Below are 20599 nucleotides of genomic sequence, written 5' to 3'. Positions count from 1 at the left end.
ATGAATGAAGATAATATATTCATAGATTCGGTATTTTTGCAGATACTAGGAAATCCCTAAATCCTCTTAGGAGAATACCAATAAGCAAATGAAGACACAGGTACAAAGGAAATTAGCCACAAACTGAACTCCATTACAAGGTGCTATGAGGTGGGCACTGAAATAAAACAAATGGGGGAATGTAGTACAGCTGAATCATTTCAGATGAACTTAGGCAGATCAACAGGCAGGCAACTATGACTTGAGAAGGCTAAGATACTGAAGTGTGGTTTGAAAATGCTTGAAAGCAGCTGGATAAATCAATGGATGCTTATGAAACAGAATTTGGGGAACTGTCTGTGGTCAGCTAGCTGGATAAGTGATGCTGATAACCTCCTGAGGGACAAAAAAGGGGGAATGAAGGTTGCAGTGCCCTCAGGAAGAACTGTCTGAGGCTGAGCATCCCTCTCAGATATATGCCCAGACCCCAATGGGGGCTTAAGCCTCTTCCAAAAATGAAGAGAAAAGAAGGGATTCAGAGGTGTCAGAAAGGCAGCCATTCTCAGTGCAGATGGGAATCTCCTTAGAAATAAGTATTCTTGGGGAATTAAAATTTTTTGATTAACAAAGCTCAAAAGCTCTTTACAGGGCTCAGATCCATGGTATCTGGTGGATTGTGAGCAAACTGGAACTGAAAAGGCCTTTTCTGTTTGCATCTTCATACCATCGCCTGGCTTCAGCGGGGTGCTTTGTATCTCCACGAAGCAGTTGTGAGCTTTTCCCGCCCATTCAGTCCATGGCTGGCTCGGCCATCAGACTGATACCTGGGAGAGCTGGACAGGAACACATGGCCCTGGCTGATACTCTGTGAAGACATTCCTGTGGCAGGCCATGGCCACCCCTGCTCAGGGAGTGTTAGCTGTCCGTTCTCCTTCAAGGAACAAAATACGCATCTTGTAGGTGCAAGAAAGTGAGACCCTTAATCTCCCCTTGCTTCCTAATACACATCTGAGGTTCTGGGTATGAAAGTAATGTATGGTAGTGTTAAGGATGTTGTCTTCTGTATATGCAGCTAGCTGCCTGAGGGGGCAGAAGGGAGTTAAAGTTCTGAGGACACACTTTTAATGGAATCTGACCTTTTAAAAGGCTCATTCTCCTCCCTTGAACACTCCAGCCTGCCCCTCCAAGTCCTTCCTAACCTATTGTTCCACTCATCTTCTTTCAGATCCTGCCTTTTTTCTGGCTTCCCCAGCAGAGCTCGCATACACTGAAAAGACAGCCAGTAAGCCTTGAAGTGAGCAAAGATGAGGTATGGTTCCCTAAAAATCAGGGGGCTCATCTTTTTCAGTGCCCAACTCCCGTGGAAGCTGGTTTGGGATGTAAATGTCTACATGTCTTTGTGAAGGAGTCCCCATGTCCCTCAGCAAAAAGATGAAGGCAGATGCCTGGGAGGCACAGAGTTTGATTTGTAGATTCTAGGGAATCAGACATCCTACAGGTATTGGTAATCCATTAATTTACTTAGCATTTGTCTGTTAATAATGCTAATAATGTTAATAATGAACATCATGAAGGATAACAAGCAACAACAGTGCCTGCACTGAGGTAGCACCCAGTACCTACCGCAGTGCTGCCTTTTGCCAGCTACTGTAGAGGTAATAAATCAGTCAAGGGATGTCAAAGTTCAGTTTCCAGGGGGAAATAATGATTTTACTCAGAAATGGAGTGTGTCTTCCTTAATAAGGGACACTTAGCAGCATGGGATCTCATCTCTGTAGTCTGTCACTCCCTTCCATGTGATGATGTACCCTTTTTTCTAAAAGCCACCAACCCTCACTGGATCAATGAGGCCTGATCAATTGTTTTTCCCTCTGAATTATCCATATGGGCTTGTTAGCTGAGCTGCTGGCAGAAAACAAGAGGCAGCTTTCTGTCTGTTTACTGTAAAGAAAGCACAGCAAACTACAGGAGGGGACAGACGGCAGGATATTTACTGTCAATACAGCCAGAAAGAGAGAGGAGATATAAGGAGAGGGGAGGAGAGGGGAGCAGAGGCTGCAGACTGCAACTCGAATGAATGATCTGAGTGTAAAAATATCCATGCAGCTTCAAACGGATAGTGGGTGGATTGAAGTCATCAAGGGATAGCTGAGAGTGTTTAACAAATGGTTTAGTGAAGGGCTAGTGAAGCAGGGAAGTACTTGTGGCACACAGAATAATAATGCTGTGCACGAGCGTACTGAATCTGCAGTGCAATCTGAAAAGCCCTTCCAGATCTGCCCTGAGACAGAGCAGTAGCTGGGATATTTTTGTGTGTGCCTGCATGCAAGACCCACCATTTAAAAGTAATAAGGTGAATAATAGTGATTGAACTTAGAAAATAATAATTGGAGGTAGTTTTCCAAAGCAGCTGGATGTCACCATTGTAACTGAGACCAGAAAAGAAAAATAGGCATACTTCCTTGCTTCTCTCTCCTCTTCTTCATCCACAGTGGAATTAGGTGACCTGATCTTCACAGGACAAGAAGGCTCTGAGCAGCTTGCCCTGAGTGTACCTCTACTTCCAGAGTCAGGTAAACAAGTAAAGAGTGAATTCACACGTTAGAGAGCAGTGAAGACCATCTTGCCATGAAACCGTTCACAGATGAAGATGTAGAAATCTACATCCAGAGCAAGGTAAGGCTTTATCTGTCCAGATTTTCTGTCTCCCACACTAGGTGTTGATTCTGAAGGGTGCCAAACTTGACAGTTAGTTGCTTGCCTGCTGTCTTCATTTCTGAGACAAGACTGGGTGAAGTTTCATAAGAACTGTATTTCTAATGAGATTCCTAGGTTTCTGTGGCAGAATGTTATCAGTGATCTCAGTTGGTAGCCTAATTTTTCAAGGTGCTTGTACTCATCTTTAGTTATCTTGAATTTTTGCTCCCAATCTGGAATTCCAGATGTGAGACTAGCTGTAATTGCCAGCATTTAATCTAAGGAAAGTTCCATGCCTCTCTCCTTCTCCAGTGGTCTTGGCTTGGTGGAAACAAGGCTGAAACCACACCAGGAGTTGCCTCTAAGAAAGATACATATAGGAACTAGAAAGAGAGGTGGATATTGTTAGAATTCAACCATTTGTCTGTCACCTCAGCTAAGGATACTTCTCTATATACCACGATTAAAATAACATGCCTCATTAGCACATACAGGTTTGAACCACGTTCCTATTTTATGAGATATTCCAGCACTCGATTTTTCCCACATTATGAAATGAAGTAAACAATGATGAAATGATGATAGTCTGCTTTCCCCAACAAAATGCAAGGCACCAAAGTGAAAAATAATTTCAAAATGGAAAACTGTAAGGCTTTGTTTTCTGTAGATGATGAAATATTCTAGTACCATGAAGGGGCTGGTAAGAAAGGTTTGCTTTCTCTATGGAAATATTTTGGTGACAAGTAGGTGTATTTCTGTGAGAACTTTCATTTTCAGCCATGCAGTGTTGTGCACTGGAAAATCATTCCATGAGAATCTGTTCAGTGAGCTATAATAGTGAACACTTCTCTGAAGATTTATAAAGCAGAGCTACAAAGGAGAGAACAGAGGGAAGTCATGCACATGAAGATGCTCATATGACTGCCGTAAGTACAAGGAACAGAAGCAGAGTGTAGTTAAGTGAGGCTTATAGTTGCCAATATTTTAGGTTCTACTGAAAGTCTGTTTTCTAGCAGCCTTCTGTGGCTGGGTTCCTAGTTTCTGCCTGCTCCTGAGTCTTCTGTCCAAGTGAGGCTGCCTAACCTTCAGGCAGCCCCAGTTCTGCTTGTCAAATGCTGCCTGGTTTTGAAAATAGGTCAGCCACCTGGTGCAATGAATCTCTGTGATACCAAAGATTTCTTCCTTAAGCCACTCAGCAAAGGAAAAGCTCAAGTGCATATGGAGTGGATGTAACTGGGTATATAGGAACAAACTCAAAAGTTCTTAATCCCCAGTAAATCTCAGTCCTGTTTCCTTCCTCCATAATAAAACCTTAATTGACCTTGTTGTTCTGATTTTGTGCATTTGCTTTGGCATGATTTCCAAAGTTAAGTCATGGTAAAGGGGGATGTCAGTAGGTGGCAGAAGTGGCTGTCCGACAAAGAGGTTATTCTGTCTCTTTTCACAATATGTCCATGCTGGTGCTAAAGGCACCTTAGATAAATGCCTTGGCTCTTCAGAAGCTGCATTCACTCACTCAAAAAGAGGTGTTTGGTGGTACCTCCCTTAATAGGTTTTTTGAGAGTCTGTATTCTCTTAAAGATTTCATGGCAACTGCTGTAGCCTGGCAAGTAGGTGATGAAGGCACAGTTAAATGAGGCCAGTCTGGGTTGGATGGATTCTCCCAGGACACTGGAGATGGCAGAAAGTGTTTCTAGCAGGTAACCGTCACAGAGAACATAGCATGAGCAATGCATACAGAGGCACTCTTAGATCGCCATTTGAGCTGACCCACAATGATTGTATACTTTCAACAGAAAAAGTCTGGGGTTTGTGTCTAAAAGATCTTACAGGTGGACAACTTTCTCTACCACTCACCCTTGTTGGTGAAACCATTAGGAGTCTTGTTGAGCAAGTCAAGCTTATTGGACTGCTATGAGTTCTTCTGGATGAGCAAAAACATGGCAGAGAAAATAGCTATAGCTACAGATGGAGAAGTGCCATAAATGAAAGCTGGGATGAGGAGGTGAAAATGAGCATGGGCTAGAATTTTTCAGTATAAATTTTCTTTAAAAAAAAAAAGTACATGTAAACTAGATAAAACTAGTCTCAGGAAACAAGGATGAATTAGAATGAGTAGGAGGGTGAATTTCTAGGGAAATTAGAGGCTATTATATAAACATAAGGGACTATGTTAACATAGCAAAGAATCAGGATATCAATGGTAGATGAGAGCCCAGCAAAGGCAGTATGATACTGCTGCCTGATGTATTTTCCACTTGCAAAAACTATTCAGACTTAGTAAAATACCCTTAATTTTTTTGGCTGGGGGGGAGGTATTCAAACTCTGCTTGTCTTCAAGGTCGGTGTGAGTCAATTGCTATTCATCAATTAATTGATCTTAGACGAGCACTAGTCCTTTTTAGTTCATTGTACGGTCCTGTTGTTGTGAAGAAGTGAATCTATTTGTCACCTCCCAGGGCCTGGGGACACATTGCAACAAACTTGAGTGTTTTGTCTGACAGTTCAACATTTGACATAAAGGTGTCCAAATGGACTTTTAATTAAGTGCTTCTCAGTGGTATTTTCTAAAAGGGAGAAGAGTGTTGTTTAGATGCTGAAGAAGATGCAAAGAAGACACAGGAGTTGAGAATAGAATCACGGAATGGGTTTGTTTGGAAGGGACCTTTTAAGATCACTTAGTCCAACCTGCCTGCTGTGGGTAGTGACATCTTTCCTTAGATCAGGTTACTCAAACCCCTGTCCAACCTGACTTTGAACGCTTCCAGGTATGGGGCATCCTCAACTTCTCTGGGCAACACGTTCCGGTGTATCACCATCCTCATTGTAAAAAATTTCTCCTTTATGCTTTTGTTTCCTTTTGCTTTGGTCTTTGATAATAACAAAAAAGACTATAGCAGTTATGTTTGACTGTAGCAATTATGCTTGATTATTCACTTCAGCCAAGCTGTTAATGATCTAACACTCTTGTTTCATACCTGCAAATAGCTCAACTGGGGTTTTAGTTCTAGCTTCAGGTGGGTTTTCATTTTCTGATCTAGGTCTTTCAAAGTTCCTATCTGTTTCTGATTTTTTTTCTTGCCTGCAAACAATGACATTTAGTAGAATATGGTGTAGAAAAAGAATAACCAAGAAAAAAAATAAAACAGGAAAAAATTAAAGCAAAAATTTCAACCAAATGAGATAAAGCATTAGGATTCAAAAAATGGCAGTAAACAGTCTTTATATCTCACTCTGCATAGGTAATTCTGGATGAATAAGTAATAAGGAATATGTTCATTAACTTCATTAGCAATAGATGAATCTCCTCACTTTGGTAAATGTGTAAGGATATTTGGGAAATATTTATCTGCCCTTTACTAACATGGTTCCTTCATGTTCCTCCTGTTGAATCTCCTTGTTTGGATTTTTACCATCTCCTTATGCTCCAATCTTTTTTAATCAGGTTCATCTTTTGTTTTTCTGAGTTGTCAGTCCTTCCAAGACTCAGAACTTCCACTGAAATAATTTTCAGTAAATACTACCTGAATCGAAGAACTGTTCATCAAGTCACAGCAACATGTAGTCCCCAGTAGGACCAGGTTTGGGAAGATACTTTCTCGCCACCTAGGAGTAGACTCTCATCTGTACTTCAGATATGAAGACAGTCTGTGTACTTTCAACATATAATGTAGGCATCTAAACACTGCCACATACACCTGCAACCTGAGTAATCCATAGAGCATCTGTAATTCTTGAAGTCTTGTCAGCTCTTGGAATGCAAGTTCCTGGCTCTGAGAATGGCTGGTGTATGCAGGGGAATAGCTGGGTATTCTGCATCAAATGGATAAAGAGTGAGACTGTAGCCGGTTGATAGCAAATTTACCTGTGTAATGAACTCTTTCCCTTCCACCCAATGGTATTGGCATGGAAATATTAATTAATGCTCAGTAGTCTTGAGTATTGGGCCTTCGGTGTTTACCAGCTCTGTCTCATGGTACGTTGGTTGTAACCGACAAGGAATGATACGTTTTATTCCCAGCACAGCACAGGCACAAGTGTTTCAGGATGCTTTAAGTTGATTCTCTGTTTCCTGATGAAGACAAAGACTGCAGTTACCTGTAATATGAAGTGTCCTTCTTGGAACTGACAGGTGGAACAGCGGCATTATCTGGTTTCCAAAGCAGTGGAGGAGGTGCAGAAAATCATCCAGCAACTGACTGCAGAAATCAGCTATAAAGCCACACGATTCCAGGCTATCTCCAACTCTGGCATTCACAATGAGAATATTAAGGTATGAACAAGAGCTCTGATATACTCTCTGGCAGCTTGTAGGCAATCAGTAAGTGATTTCTCTATTGTATAAGTGTTTGGACAGGTACCTCACCCAAAGCCCCACAGACAATGCATTGACACTTCACTGTGGAAGTTCTAGTGTCTGACTGGGTCACAGGGACTTACTCATGGGCATCTTACAACTAGAGGAGCATCAGAGAGGGCCGGGTAAATCAAGCAGAGCCTCTTTTTACAACTGCTGCTTTTACAAAGGTGTCTATTGCCAGAGCTGTCAATCTGCAAGCAGAAGTCAAAGCTCTTTGGTAGACAGAAAGTAAAACTTGTACAGCACTAACATAAGAAGAAAAAGATGCTCATGCCTTCATGAGCTATGACTCATATTTTTCACAGGTGGAAAACCTGTCAACTCAGTAAAAAAAAAAAAATTTTTCTTCTGCTATGAACATTAGAAAGCTCCTTCAGAAAAATATGTTTTTTCTTGGTCATGGATTGAAACTTCTTTTTTACTGGGAAAAAAGTATTAGTGGGAGATTAGTGGGAGAAGTTAAATGTCTCCCCATTTTAGACCATCAAATACCAAAATACTAATGTCCTGTTCCAGCTGTGGACAAGACTAGTTATTTCCTGTGACTACTTAACAAAGGATAACTTTGTGTAGGGATATAAGAAACAATCATAGCAATGGCAACGTCAGATGGAAATGGTCTTTTTCATCTGAACTAGTTTACGTACTCCTAGCTATGTAAACTCTTATACTAAAAAGCAGCCAGTAATGGATCAAATACATAAAAGCATGAGGCAACTTTTGCAGCTGTCTGGTCTTGAAAGGGGAGAACTATGTGTGTATCAAGCTGCTGGAAGGGTATGGAGGTGGAGGCAGAATATAATCATCCAGTCTGACATGCTCTGGGGACAAACATTCAGATTTATATCTTTTCTGGAATTTCGCCTATCCCAGGGCATGTGGCCTTGCCGGTGGGAATGACCACAGTGACGTAAAATGATGCCACATCCTGGTCTGCGTGTTCCTTAGTGCCACAGAATGTCATCCACCTCTTATGCTGGAACAAACCTGCTTGGCTAATGAAGTCTCACAAGACCAGTGTCAGGGCAAAACTGTTGTTCTGGAGAATGAAGCAGAACAAAACCAAGGCAATCTATTCTGGACAGTAATTTGATGTTACAGTAGGCTGATCTGAACAAGCTCTGCTTAAAAGGAATCCCCAAAATTTATTTTCTTAAAAAGTAGCAGATTTGTTATTCGTACTTAACTGAAACCAGTGCTATAGATCTGTGGTAGTCACACTAAGAGGGCCTGGGTAACTGTTCTGTAGGTATGGGGCAGCAAAGAATGGGTTAATAAGAAAATTTTTTTTTGGCTTGGGCTGTTCTACTTCCAAAAAAAATAGAATCTTTAAAACCACTGCTGACATAAATCAACATAGAGGAGACTCGTGTCAAGGGAAAGTCAATGTATTTACTATTCTGTGTTTAATTTTGCAACATTTTTTTCCTGTGAATTAAATTTGCAGGAACTTTTCAGAACTTTCAGCTTCCGATTTAACATGGTGAGGGGTCTAGATTTGTTGTGAAGCTACAAGCCTCCTTCTAAATATGCAGGGCTGGGTGGGGGCTATAGAAGAAAAGTCCTTAGATACTCAATGTTTTTCTGCAACCCAGGAGACAAAAAGTCAAAATCTTTAATAAAAAACTTGAGATAAAATTCAGACGGACCAAACCAGAATATTTTATTTTTAAAACTTTTAAATGTCTGTTCTAGTTGTGGCCCACCGTTTTTGCAGCTGTCAGCTGTGCAGGGCTGATGCAAAGGCTGTGGAGGCTTCTGTAGGGCGTAATGAGCAGGTTAGCATACTGAGTAATTGCCAGAACAGCACTGCCCAACGGCATCGCCAGGTGTTTAACTGTAATCATGGGGTGGGGAGGGATTTCCCTTTAACAAATAGGCCAAAAGGAAGCTTGCAGCTTTACTCTGTGAATGGATGACCTGGCACATGCTTTCTCTCTGTTCTGGGTACTTCTTGTTTTCCTTTCTGCTTCTCTCAGGATCAGCCAGCTTTACTGGCCAAGTGGTCAGCTATGCTTCGGGGGAAGCGCCCGTTCCACCCATCCATCCAGGTACAAAGCCTTCCTGCCACCTGGTGCCTGACGGTCCGTGTGCCTGCTTCCCCCTCGACCACCCTCTTCTCCAGACAACTGCACCCACCCACCTGATCCTTCCATGACTATTTCATCCTCTCTGCAAAAGACTTGCCTTTTTGCTCACAGCATAAATATTTTATTTCTAACCTACTGCTTCTGCCTCCCTGTGGGGTATCCTGGCGAGGATCGAAAAAATGAGTCTGTATTTAATTTGCCCAGCACACTGCAGGCAGGTTTTTAATGTAGAAGAATTGGCCATAAGTTACACTTCCCAAAATTCGAGGCTCTTGTTGAATAGCCTGGGACTTGCTGGAGCCCGTGGTCTGCGTACAGCATGTAAGACCATTGTGTGACAGAGCATAGGTGTGGGACTGGGATTTGTTTAGGCCAAGAGGACACCAGCTGCCCAGCTTTACAGTGCCATCCCTGGGCTTGTGATTTCTGCTGTTTCCTGGTAAGCCCCAGGTAGGGAAGCCTTGTGGTTGGTATTTGAAGGCACTTGTCTAACACCTGCAGCTCTTCCCTTTAAATCTGCTGGGTGCCAGTGTGTACAAGTCAGCGTCTTGGTATGGGAAGGAAAGGTTGTTTGTCTGCAAACGTGGCTGAGGCAGCGAGATGAGCAGTAGCTGCATGACAGCCATTGTATTTTTCCTTAAGGAGCCTAGCACTTCCTTCCTGAGCTGCTCACAGGGTTTCTCAGCCCCAGCAAACCTGAGCTGTGCATGTCAGCTTGGTCTGCAATGTCATCCTTCCAGTGTCCTCCTGCCTGTAGGTGGTTTGTGTTTGACAAAAGAAGGGCCATTTCTGTGCTGCTTGCTGGCCATCTTTTGTATTTCAAATCTCTTGCCAGGGAGCAGAGTAGACCGGCTGCTTCCTGTGGGAGAGGGAGGCAGGAGGTGAGCATGACAGCACAACAGCGCCTGCCCCATGTCCCCAAGCAAGGCAGACCTAGGGAAGGCAGCTGGGGTCAGTCTGGATCATCAGGCAAGTCTGTGCTGATAAGGCAGGTCTGAGGTCAAGCCAGGAGTACTCATCTGGGGTCAGGTCAGGATCGGGCCCAATGATGGTAACCAGGGTCAGGTGCAGTCTGTTGACTGTCAGGCAAGTCCATAGTGGCCAGGTAGGTCTGAGGTCAGGGTGGGAAGGCAATCTGCAGGTAGGACAACAAGGTCTACGGCCAGGCACAGGCATAGTCATAGCTGTCACACAGTTGGAGATCAGCAGTAAATGGGGGGGTCAGGCCCATGGGCAGAAGGTGTGGGTAGAAGTCCCATTAAAGCTTGTTAATGCCCTCAGGGCCCTTGCACCTTTGCAGTAATATTTTAAATCACCTGAGCTACCAGGAAGGCTACCAGAATGTTTTGGATTAGTACAGGAGAGTGGCAAGCGTGTTTCGTTCACCTCGGGTGTATCCACCTTGCAAGAACAGCTGTCACTTCACCTTATTAACGCCAGTGCAAGTTAGTCTTGGTAGCAAGTGGAGTTGAAAAGCTTCTGAGTCCACACAGTAAAAGTCTGAAGGAGATTGAACACCCTCTGTTGAGCCATGATCACCAAATGCTTCCAAACTACTGTTTGGAGAGATGTCTGGCTGTGCCCTGGGCCGGTATGAAGTTTCGTGGTATTTGTGTCACCTTATTCACTCTTTGCAAATGCTGGTTCAGCACTGGTTTTGTTGGAAAATGGTCATTCCCAAAGTGAGGCCAATTACTTGGATTGCAACCAAGCCTTATCGGAGGGTTTGTTGTTCGTCGGTTACTGTTTCCATCCTTACCCAGTTTCTGGCTTCGGCTCAGCAGGAGATGCAGGTTCATACAGCACAGCTGGCCAAGACCGGGGTTTGTTTCTGAGAGTGCCGCTGCCTGTGTAGGCTCAGGCATGTCACTGGCCTCATGTCTCTGCCTCTTAAAGGTCAGACATGCAGAGTGAAACACTTGTAAAATGAATGGGCCATAGCCTTATTTTACTAATGCCCGTAGCAGACTTTGAAAGAAGTCAGAGAGTATACTTTTTGCCTTAGTTATTACTACTATTGAACTCTAGGCTTATCTCTAGTAACAATTCTGAGGTAATAACTTTCACTATTTTGCTTCCTTTTGCTGGATCTCAAAACATGCTCCCTCATATTTTCCTGCTTCTTGGAAGCTGCTAGTTATTACATCTCCATGCAATTACAGACTAGAAATAACAAGGAATGGGGGAAACCATGGCAGGTGTGGTGGCAAATCAGTCACTGCACTCTTGTCTTCTATAGGCCATGACTGTCACATCAGACTCCTTCTAAGACAATTTCCTTTTAGTCTGTGTACCTCCAAAGTAACCCTCAGACAGGCATGGAACAGGTCCTGGCTGTGTTCAATAGCTCCCACCATACCATGGCTTTTCCTTCACTCCAAAGCCCACAGTTTTACCTATTACTTCCTTAACTCTCTTTTCCTTACTTCAGGCTCATGGATCTGCCTTGTCTCCTCTCTCAATCTCTCTGCACTCTCCTAGGTCTTAGCACCCAGCCAATTCCTCATCACAGTCCCTCTGCGTGGCCTGACCGGGTACAGGGAATGCCAGGTACGGCACTGGCGTTATTACACCGTGCATGGAGCCAAGCTCCTGTCCTCCGTGCGGGACCCTGAGGAATTGCATCAATGGCTAGAGGTGGAGCAGTTCTCAAAAAGCCTTCAGCAGTGGCATGAAAAAGATGTGAACATCGAAGGTGATCTGGTTCCAGCCAAAGTCCTTATCGTCTTCCGGGAGCTGGTGGAGAAGTCGATTATCTCCTGTAACCTTTCCAGTGAGTTTAGTGGGGACAGGTATAAGGGGAACTGGCTGTCTTCTGCACCTGTTAGAGGGAAACCATCACACATACCAAATATTTGTTTGGCTCATGTGATCAGAAGTTAAAAAACAACAAACCCCTCCAAAATCAGGGAGCATTTAGCCCTCTGCAGTGATGCGTGTAGACCTGCATTGAAGATAGAATTAAGTAGTTCTTGGGATCCTCATACCCAAGATGTTGCTCCTTTCTTAGGAATTTGGGTAGGGTCTCCAGCAACATCCCTCTCACAGTTCAATCAAGAGGCAACTCAGATTTTCAGAACATTTAGGAATTTGTTTGGGAAAAATCTTTTTCTACTACAGCATCAGCAATATACCTAGACTATCAAGGAAGATAGTATAGGGAAATTGGATATAGGGAAGGTGCATAAGTCAGAGGAGAAGTGCTTGAAGATGTGTATTGGGCAGATAATGCTCTGAGGAAACCTTAGCTACCCATAAATTTCCAGCATGGGATGGTGGGAACTAAGTAGAAGGGCTTCTACTCGAGTGACATCTGTTGGACAAGTGCTCTTTTTCCCAGTGTCCAGGCTATTCTAGTCCTATTCAGGAGAACTAGATTCAGGAAGTTTGCTTTCAGTAGTGGTGCTGATCCCTCTGTGAGCAATCCAAAGTGCCTGTTTATTTCCTGTGGCTACTGGAAATGCTGATCACTGACATAACACAGTCAGTGGTGCATGCAACGCGCCTTCATAGCTGCAACATCTTTAGCAAGATGCTGCCTGAATAGTGATCTTCATGCTTAATTGTTAGCATCCTAGAGGTGTGTTATAGACTTCAGGTAATGAACACTTGGCTTGGTCCAAGCTAAGTAGTCTATGTCCATCTTTTCACATTAAGATACTGTGACATGATCAAATCCAGACTGTGCTGCCTCTTCTCATAGCATGTTTCCAGGATGACTTTGCTCATCAGCAGCATGATACGGGTCTTCTGTATTCCGGACAAATAGGAGCCATTTCCACTCATCTGATTGCACTCTGAATTTTGGTCACAGCAGAAAACATGTTAAAGTGAAGCTCAGCTAGATCATTGCATTCTTCCAGGAAATATTTGCTATCATAGAAATGGAAAGGCTGATGGGAATGAAATTTCACCATTGAAGGGCCAGATAGAATGGGGCTTGCATCTGAGGATTTGCTTATGTGAAAGTCATTGTGTTGAAGTGAAAACCTGCCATTGTGTCTAGCAGCAGTACATCAACTGATGTTGTTGAGCCAGGAGAGGTACTTCCAAGGAACCCAGGGAGTGATGTTTGGGCTGATGATTCTGATGACTTTTTTGTAAGGCCAGCTGGGAGGAGATTTACACAGAGGACATGAGCTAAAATGAAGTCAGGGGAAGTAATTACCATTCTTGTTCGTTTCTGTGAAGAATGAACTTCCTTCATCCCACAGTACAGCTAAAGTTACAGAAAAAAATCTCTGATTTCATTCCTTCCCTATTTTTTAATTCTTTGAGCACCAGAAAAACCAGATTTTTTGAGGTGTCTCAATATTCTTCGGTGGAAAAATCAGTAGTACAATTGCGATATTTTTGGAAATGCTATGAATGTATTTACGTGCTGACACAGCAGTTGCTCTAATGCTTTTCAGCTGCTAGGGATCCCTGCTGAGGGCTTGGGAGCAGTACAGTTCCTGGTTTGGTGCCAGGCTTGGTTCAGCGGGGAAATAACATGGCAGATTTTACTAAGAGTTATGAAGTTCTGGTTGGGATGGACTCCACTATTTGCAAGGTAATGCACCCCAGTGCTTCCTGGAGGAGATGTTAAATTACCATTGAGAGTAGGAAGGTATTTTCTCTTTGGGGGCAGAGTATGTTCATCACTGTCTCTTCAAGTCTGTTGTGTGGGCTCCTTGCAGAATTGCTCCTTAGCCCATGCCAGTCAAGACGAGGTGGGTTAACACGCTACTGTTTAACCTGCTTATGGCAATCTGCTCTGTCTTTTACTTCAGTGGGTTAGAGCATGATCATGCAATTGGCTCAGCTGGCAAAGTTGAAGGGAAAGTGATCCTGCCAGAGTGATAGGGGAAACTGAGGGCAGAAACTTCTTCCATTAATACAGCTGGGCCAACAGGAAACATCTCACTAAGTCCATTAGTTGCAGCTTTCATTCCTTTCTGCTCTCTTAGAGTGTGTTGTTCCTGGAGATGAGCCACTCTTCTTTCACCAAGGAAACTTTCCTGTTGTGGATGGAGTGATCAGCTTCACTAGTTAGAGTGAAGTGGTGAAATATTTATTAAGGTGAAACAGTGATTTAACAAAATCAGTAGTAAGCATGATAAAACCAGTAGGAAATGCGATAGTGTTTTACGAGATTCGATGTCAAGGTACACTCTATTATTTACTGCATAGAGGACAGAGTCAGACAAGCTGTCAGGGAGACCCTCCCGTTGAGTCACGAGGTTCAGAAAGGACCCTCTTGCTTTCTAAACTCCTTCTCAGAGAGGAGTCTAGGTGCGGCTGGATCCAATCCTAGTCCCAGACCTGGTCAACGGTTTATGTCTAAAGGATTATATATGTGCAATCAACCCTTTATATTACTTAGCTAAGATTGCAAAGTTTAGCATGCTATTAGTCATTTACTGAGAATCTGTTGCAGCAAGGAATCTCTCAACCTCGAGGAGTAGAACCTTAAGCGAGCGTCCTCACAGAAGGGGAGATCCTGGTGTGCAGCCCACTGCCATACAGGAGAGCTCAAAGGGCTCTTGGGCTGTCCACTATTTATACAGTAAGATAATTGACCTATAGTCATATTCTCATGGGAACAAAATTTCTAGGTCCCCACTCCAGACAGTGTTTTGGCTATGTTGCCAGCCATCCCCCAAAGTCCGGGTGCAAGTTATCGCAACTGATGTTGTGATGGCCATGATGGCCAAGGCCCGAGCAGGAGCCGGGGCAGGGCAGGGGGGGAAACAGGGAGAGCACACCGCCACATTTCCTACAAATCACCACGGAATTCTTTTTGACACCCAGCAGCCTCAGTGAGGCAAGCAGTTAGCCCTTTTTGTACAACTCCTCTGCATAACAGGCCATAAATTCTGGCATTGTCTCCTGTGCAAGTGCATCTCCAGGAACAAAACATGGATACCCCAGAAAACGTTCTGAATGTCCAGCAAGGGTAAGTCTTTTGGTCTCATCACAGATTCTCTGAAGGAATAAGGAGATCTTCAGATATGAAGTGTTAATCTGGTCCCCTCTAGTCTGCAGTGATGTCCTTGTTGTACTGTACCATTAGAAATGTTAGGTTGCAGAAGTTGTGTCTCTATTTTTAAGAAGCTGGTCCTAGGATTTAAGAGGACCTAAAGAGGAAAACAAAAGCATGATAATTGAGTGTAAAATTGAGAACTTCATCTTCTTCCTATTCTTGTTCCCCAGATTAAGATGATAAATTTTTTCTTTTATTCTGCTTATGGCACTGAAGAGAAAGTGTTAAGACAGAACAATAGAACTGCAAGGCCCTAGACAGCCCTTTGCTTGGCTTGTGGAAAAAGTCCTTTTCTTCCTCATTATCTTCTCCTGCTGTTCCTTCACAGGTAAAGTGACAGTGCTGGAGAGCTTCAGCTCAGTGGTCCGGGTGGCTGTGGAGACATCAGAATCCCAGGTTGAGGTGGAGCTGGTCCCTGCTGTGGAGATTCCAACTTGCTGGCCTGAGAAAGCCCGGTGGCCTCGTTGCCTTAAGCGTTGGCCTTCCCAGGAAAAAGTGCAGTGCATCAAGGTGAACAGTGTAAAAAGCATTGTAATTCTGCGCTGGAATTTACTTTGCAGGTGGCTGACAGTGGTTTCCCAGTTGAAGGACTGCGTGGTGACAGCATGCTACAGCATGGTTGGAACAGCATGGTATCGCTTCTTTAGAGAAGCAATATTTCAAAGTATTCTGGCAGATTTTATTGGGATTTTTTCCCCTGTATGGTGGTGAATTCTATGGAAGTAAAACTGAGTTAGCTGTTTATTGCACAAATTTCTTGCACACAGCTCTGCCAGTGTATCTCAGTCCTGTTCCACATCATTCTTGCTGTTCTGCTCTGCCTCATGTAAGCCTTCTGCACATGGGCTACTATCTTGCAGTTTTCCCTCCAGCCTAACCCCATCTTCCCCTACAAAGCTCATGGCTGGATTCTGGCACTCCAGCTCAGCCCCAGCTGCCATGTTCCTGCAGGCCCAGTTACGCCTTCCAGTCCTGCTCCCCTCTCATATACAACCTGCTGATCCATAGCAAGGTGCCTGCAGAGTTGTGCCTCTGCTTTAGTAGCACTGCTGGTACTGCATGTGGTAGATCTAGAGTTGGATCTCCTGGGAGCAATTGATGTCAGCTCATGAGGAAACAGATCAAATTGCACAGTCATTTGACTAGGAATAAGGATGGGAGCATGACCCATGTGTGTTGCCTTAGCTAACCCTGTTTAGAATACAGTGCCCCGCTTTGAGAGATGTCACATATCCTTTTTGTAACATCCCTCTGCATTGCTCAGAGAAGTTTGCCTCTGATGTAGTGTCACTCTTCCCTTTTTGACCACAGTCACTTGGTTTCGACCTTTTGGCCCGCTCCAATTATCACTGGCAGCTGTGCTTCTCCCGTGCTGAGCATATACTCATGGAAGGCCTCGATGAAGATGGTGGTTGTCGCATGAAGTGCTTCAGGGTCATGAGGCAGATGAAGGAAGATGTCTGGTGTGCTGGAAATAAGCCTGTCATCACAGCTTATCACCTTCAGGTAGGCATCACCATGATACCAAGATACAGTCTCAGAATCTGTTGCTGGAGCTTCCATCCAGTAATGTCAAAATACCACGGCATAAATCACTGTAGCTTCTCCTATGTAACTTCTGACGTAACTCTCAAAACTACAGCATCGTTTCATTGCTTCACAGCAGCATGAAATTCAGTAAATATAAGTTCCAAACTTCAACAAGAAACTAAGGTCTGTAGGAATATTATGATTGCAGCAACACAACATAAATAATGTTAGAGACAAAGCTCCTGCTCTGTTGTGACTTCATGTAGGCATTGTAATATTGCCTTTAATTGCACAGTTACTTCCCGCTTCTTGACTATCCCAGACATCCATACCCATCTGTCTGTCTGGTGGAAACTTGTGCATCTATCTTTCTGGATGTGCACAAAACAAAATTCTCTTCAGTGAGCATTATTTCATGAATGAAGTGCAAACTGACTTGTTCTGGTGTTGTTTCACTTGGCCTGCGAAAGGAAAAAAGAGGTAAAGGGGTGGTAGCATCCTCCCTGCATGTAATTCAGGGTTCAAGATGGCTTCACTTTACAAACAACATTTCTGAAGAAGAGACAGAAGGTTCTGCTATGAATATGTTGCTACACCTGAGACATTGATGGACCACAGGCAGAACCATTTATCAGACAGTAGAGCAATCCTGTTTTCTGGACCTCCATCCTCTTGGCATTGCCAGGGAAGGGCTGTTCTTCTCCCACCTTGAAGACCTAAACCACCAGGCTTCCACAGTAGTTACTGATCTTTTGGTGTCCAAAACCAGATGTGATGCCAACATTTCTCCTAAAGAAAAGGTTGTGACCATCAAATCTGTTATAGTCATGGGACTAATATAAGTCAAGATGGAGTCAAAAAAAGAGTTGACGAGTCTGGTTATAGCTTAGCAAAATGCAAAACTTCTCAGTGCCTCTAAGAAGAAACTGGTGGAAAAACTGTCATAGATAGGAGCAAGTGGAAAACCATTTAACCATCAGTAATGATCTCTTGTGCTGGCTCGGGGAGAAGAGGTGCAGGAAGTGCTGTTGCATGGACTCTTGATCCAAATAAAAAGCCCTTTAGAAGCTCTTCAGTTCTTTACTGTAACTGTACTTCAGGCTTTTACTGCAAGAGAGGATTGGTTACCAGACAGAAGGAATGCTTCAACATTACTTACATTAAAAAAAAAAGAAAAAAATAAAAGAGAGAAACAGTCAGTGGAGAAACTAGCAGCTGAGCAGAGGCTTAGTGTTAGGTTTCTTCACATTATTAGGTTTCCACTGTTTAAAGCATCCAACAATCATTATTAAACAAGACTGCACACCAAAAAGGCCCTCTATGACACAGGAAATCCTCCCCCAAGAAGTTGTGAAAGCCTCAAAGGGATGAGTAGATGTACTCTTTATGCTTACCTCCATAGGAATGAAGTTCAAGATTAGAAAGTTCGGCAAAAGACAGCAATGGCAGCACAGTTTTCCTTGCCTCCAGAAACTTCATTGCAACCGCTGCCCATGGATCTTGCTGAAGTAGTTTTAGTGTGACGAAAGATAACTTCTCTGCAAGTCTCCAAGGAGTAGCTCTTGCAGAGTTACAGCTTGAATTCCTCGCTATGCCTTTTTATTTTTTCACTGGCAACGTTAAAAAAAAGTCTTTGTGGTTATTGCAGCTGTGAACAAAAAAATTGTTCACATTTGAAAAGCTGGCTGAGAATAAATTCCTCAGCACTACAACTATTGCAATGCCTACTAGACAAAAAAAAGAAAAAAACAAACCAAAACAGGCAATCCAGAATAGTGTGGCTTATTTGAAGAAATTCTACCTCTGAAGAAACAGAGGAGTTAAAGGCTGTAGTTCAGCCACATCTCACAGCATCTCGGGATCCCTTTTTGGGTTGCTGAATCTGCAAAATAAAATTGGGATTCCGAGGACAATAAGGAACTTGGCAGAAATACTGAATCCAGGATGGGTGACTTTGTACTTTTAAAACAGATTTTGGGTTGACCAAGGCGGTCAGTATGGCTTTTTTGGTACAATAAGTGTAAGTATCTCCAGAAAATTCTTCTCAGTCATAGGAAAGTTTGTAAAAACGCAACATGGGTACCATAAAAATAATACAATAAGAGCAATAATCATATGCATTTTGTTATTATAACTATGGATTATTCAAATGTAAAATCACATGAAATAAACTTGGGGGACTAGAACATAGTACATACTGTTAGTATCATGTGTCAGAAAAACACAAGCAGCACTTGACCAGAGAGCGTGCCCTGCACCTGCAATAGTTGCTTGGAAAAAATCTGTTTGGGATGCAGATCTGTGTGCATCTTCAGTACAAATACAGCTGAAGCTAACAAATAATTACATTAATCTGGTTACTCTTCTCTCCCCCCTTGCACCTACTGGCTTCTACACTTGTATAACAGGGCATTTTCTACAGCCTAAAATGTCTGGCATTTCTACAGAGGCTGCTGCTTAAGGATGGCAGATAGGCTAAGATTATTTTAGCAGGACCGTTTTCCTTGGGCTCCTGGCCCAGTCAATGGAGAGGTGCTCCTCTGGGGGGAGAGATCCTAACCAGGCACTGCCTGATCCTCAGAGGAGGCTTTAGCTGTGATCCCTCTGTCACAGAAATGTTAACACAGGGAGAGAGCAGTGCAAGTGTCTCTCATTTCCAAGGCTGTCAGCCACTTCCCAGCACTAAAACTGCCTTAGTAAGCTGTGTGAGCCCTCGACAGAACCTCTAACACCTCTTCTCTCCCATCTGCTTCTTGCAGACAGTGCTATTCTGGACGTGTGAAAAATACCCACGCACCAAGGATTGGCGCTGCTTCCCTGAAGCCTTTCTGAGGCTGGTGCAGAAGCTGCACAAGTGTGTAAGCCAGCACTTCCTCAAGCATTACTTTGTTAAGAACACCAATCTGTTCAAATATGCCAACACCAGTGACCTGGACTTGGTGGCCAGCAAGCTCGCAGTGTTCTTGGAGAACCCTGTCTTCTGCCTGGACTAAGGCAGGAAAAGGCCTCCTCACCCCAACCCTGAGCAGATCCCTCACCTCCTCTCCCCACCTGCGGTTGTTCTTCGTGTCCTTCCAGTACATGTTGCAGCTGGCTTTGTAAGACAGTTGGCACATGCAGCGTGAAAGAGAAGTGTCAAGCTGGCAGCAGTGGGCGGTGAAAACTGATGGGAGGTATTGCTTGATGCCCAGCTGATCTAATTTGCTTTCAACAGTGACAGCCTGCCTGGAAGCTACAGCCAGTGAAACCCAACTTTCTGTGTCAGTCAGAGCAGGAAACTGCCTTGTTCTCTGCCTCTAATCTTGTGACACCTAAGCAGAACGACGGTGCAGAGAAGTCTCGCTCTGCTGCCTACCCGCTGTGTAACCTAGCACCTGTATTGTTGCTGCCTCCCCCTTTCTCACAAGGACAGCGGGTTTGATCGCCTGCTTGCCTCCTCACAGGCCAGCTCTGCAGAAGAGCAGAGGAACATTTCTGAAGTGTACTGAAGCTGGAAGCTTCCTCAGAGGCACTTTGATGCCTCCATCTCCAACTAGATGGGATCCTGCTCCAGTACAAAGATAGCCGTGCAGCTAGTGTTGAATAGCTTAAGGGAAGCAAGAGGAGAAATGGTGTGTTTTGCCGCCTCTTCATTTTTCTCTCTGCTTCCATTTTTCTTCCAGTTGCTTCAAATATGTTTTCTTCATGTTTGCCTTTGCCAGTTGTGTTACTGCCATACAACCGGGGTATTTGCAAGAGCAGATTTCACCCCCACCCCTGGCTCCATCCAGCAGGCTGGAGGAGGAGCAGGTCTTTCCCTAGTTGTTCGCACCCATGTATTTTTGGGTGGTGTACAGAAGGAGAGTATTTTTTCAAAGGCTGTTAGCTCCAAAACCCCCAGTGCTTTTAATACTATGTGTTTAAAAAGAAAATCAGTTT

General features: G+C 43.7%; 1 protein-coding gene across 1 annotated transcript; it reads left to right on the top strand.

The window, feature by feature from the left end:
* The first annotated feature begins 2607 nt into the window (after nt 1-2607).
* On the top strand, nt 2608-19674 carry MAB21L3 (mab-21 like 3). The gene is made up of 6 exons (XM_074157044.1): nt 2608-2655; nt 6809-6949; nt 11608-11899; nt 15480-15661; nt 16463-16657; nt 19441-19674. The coding sequence occupies exons 1-6, from the start codon at nt 2608-2610 to the stop codon at nt 19672-19674; spliced, it is 1092 nt and encodes a 363-aa protein (XP_074013145.1).
* Nucleotides 19675-20599: the final 925 nt, after the last annotated feature.

The sequence above is a fragment of the Numenius arquata genome, chromosome 1 (assembly GCF_964106895.1).
Source record: "Numenius arquata chromosome 1, bNumArq3.hap1.1, whole genome shotgun sequence".
Lineage (NCBI taxonomy): Eukaryota > Metazoa > Chordata > Aves > Charadriiformes > Scolopacidae > Numenius > Numenius arquata.
The sequence above is the reverse complement of the archived record's forward strand: the minus strand, read 5'-3'. Positions and strand labels throughout refer to the sequence as shown.

What these genes read in the sequence shown, in the direction of transcription:
- MAB21L3 (XM_074157044.1), top strand. Translation starts at nt 2,608, where the DNA reads ATGAAACCGTTCACAGATGAAGATGTAGAAATCTACATCCAGAGCAAG. An exon ending in TATCTCCTGTAACCTTTCCA is followed by an intron (nt 11,900 to 15,479) that starts GTGAGTTTAGTG and finishes GTTCCTTCACAG; the next exon opens with GTAAAGTGACAGTGCTGGAG. An exon ending in AAAAAGTGCAGTGCATCAAG is followed by an intron (nt 15,662 to 16,462) that starts GTGAACAGTGTA and finishes TTTTGACCACAG; the next exon opens with TCACTTGGTTTCGACCTTTT.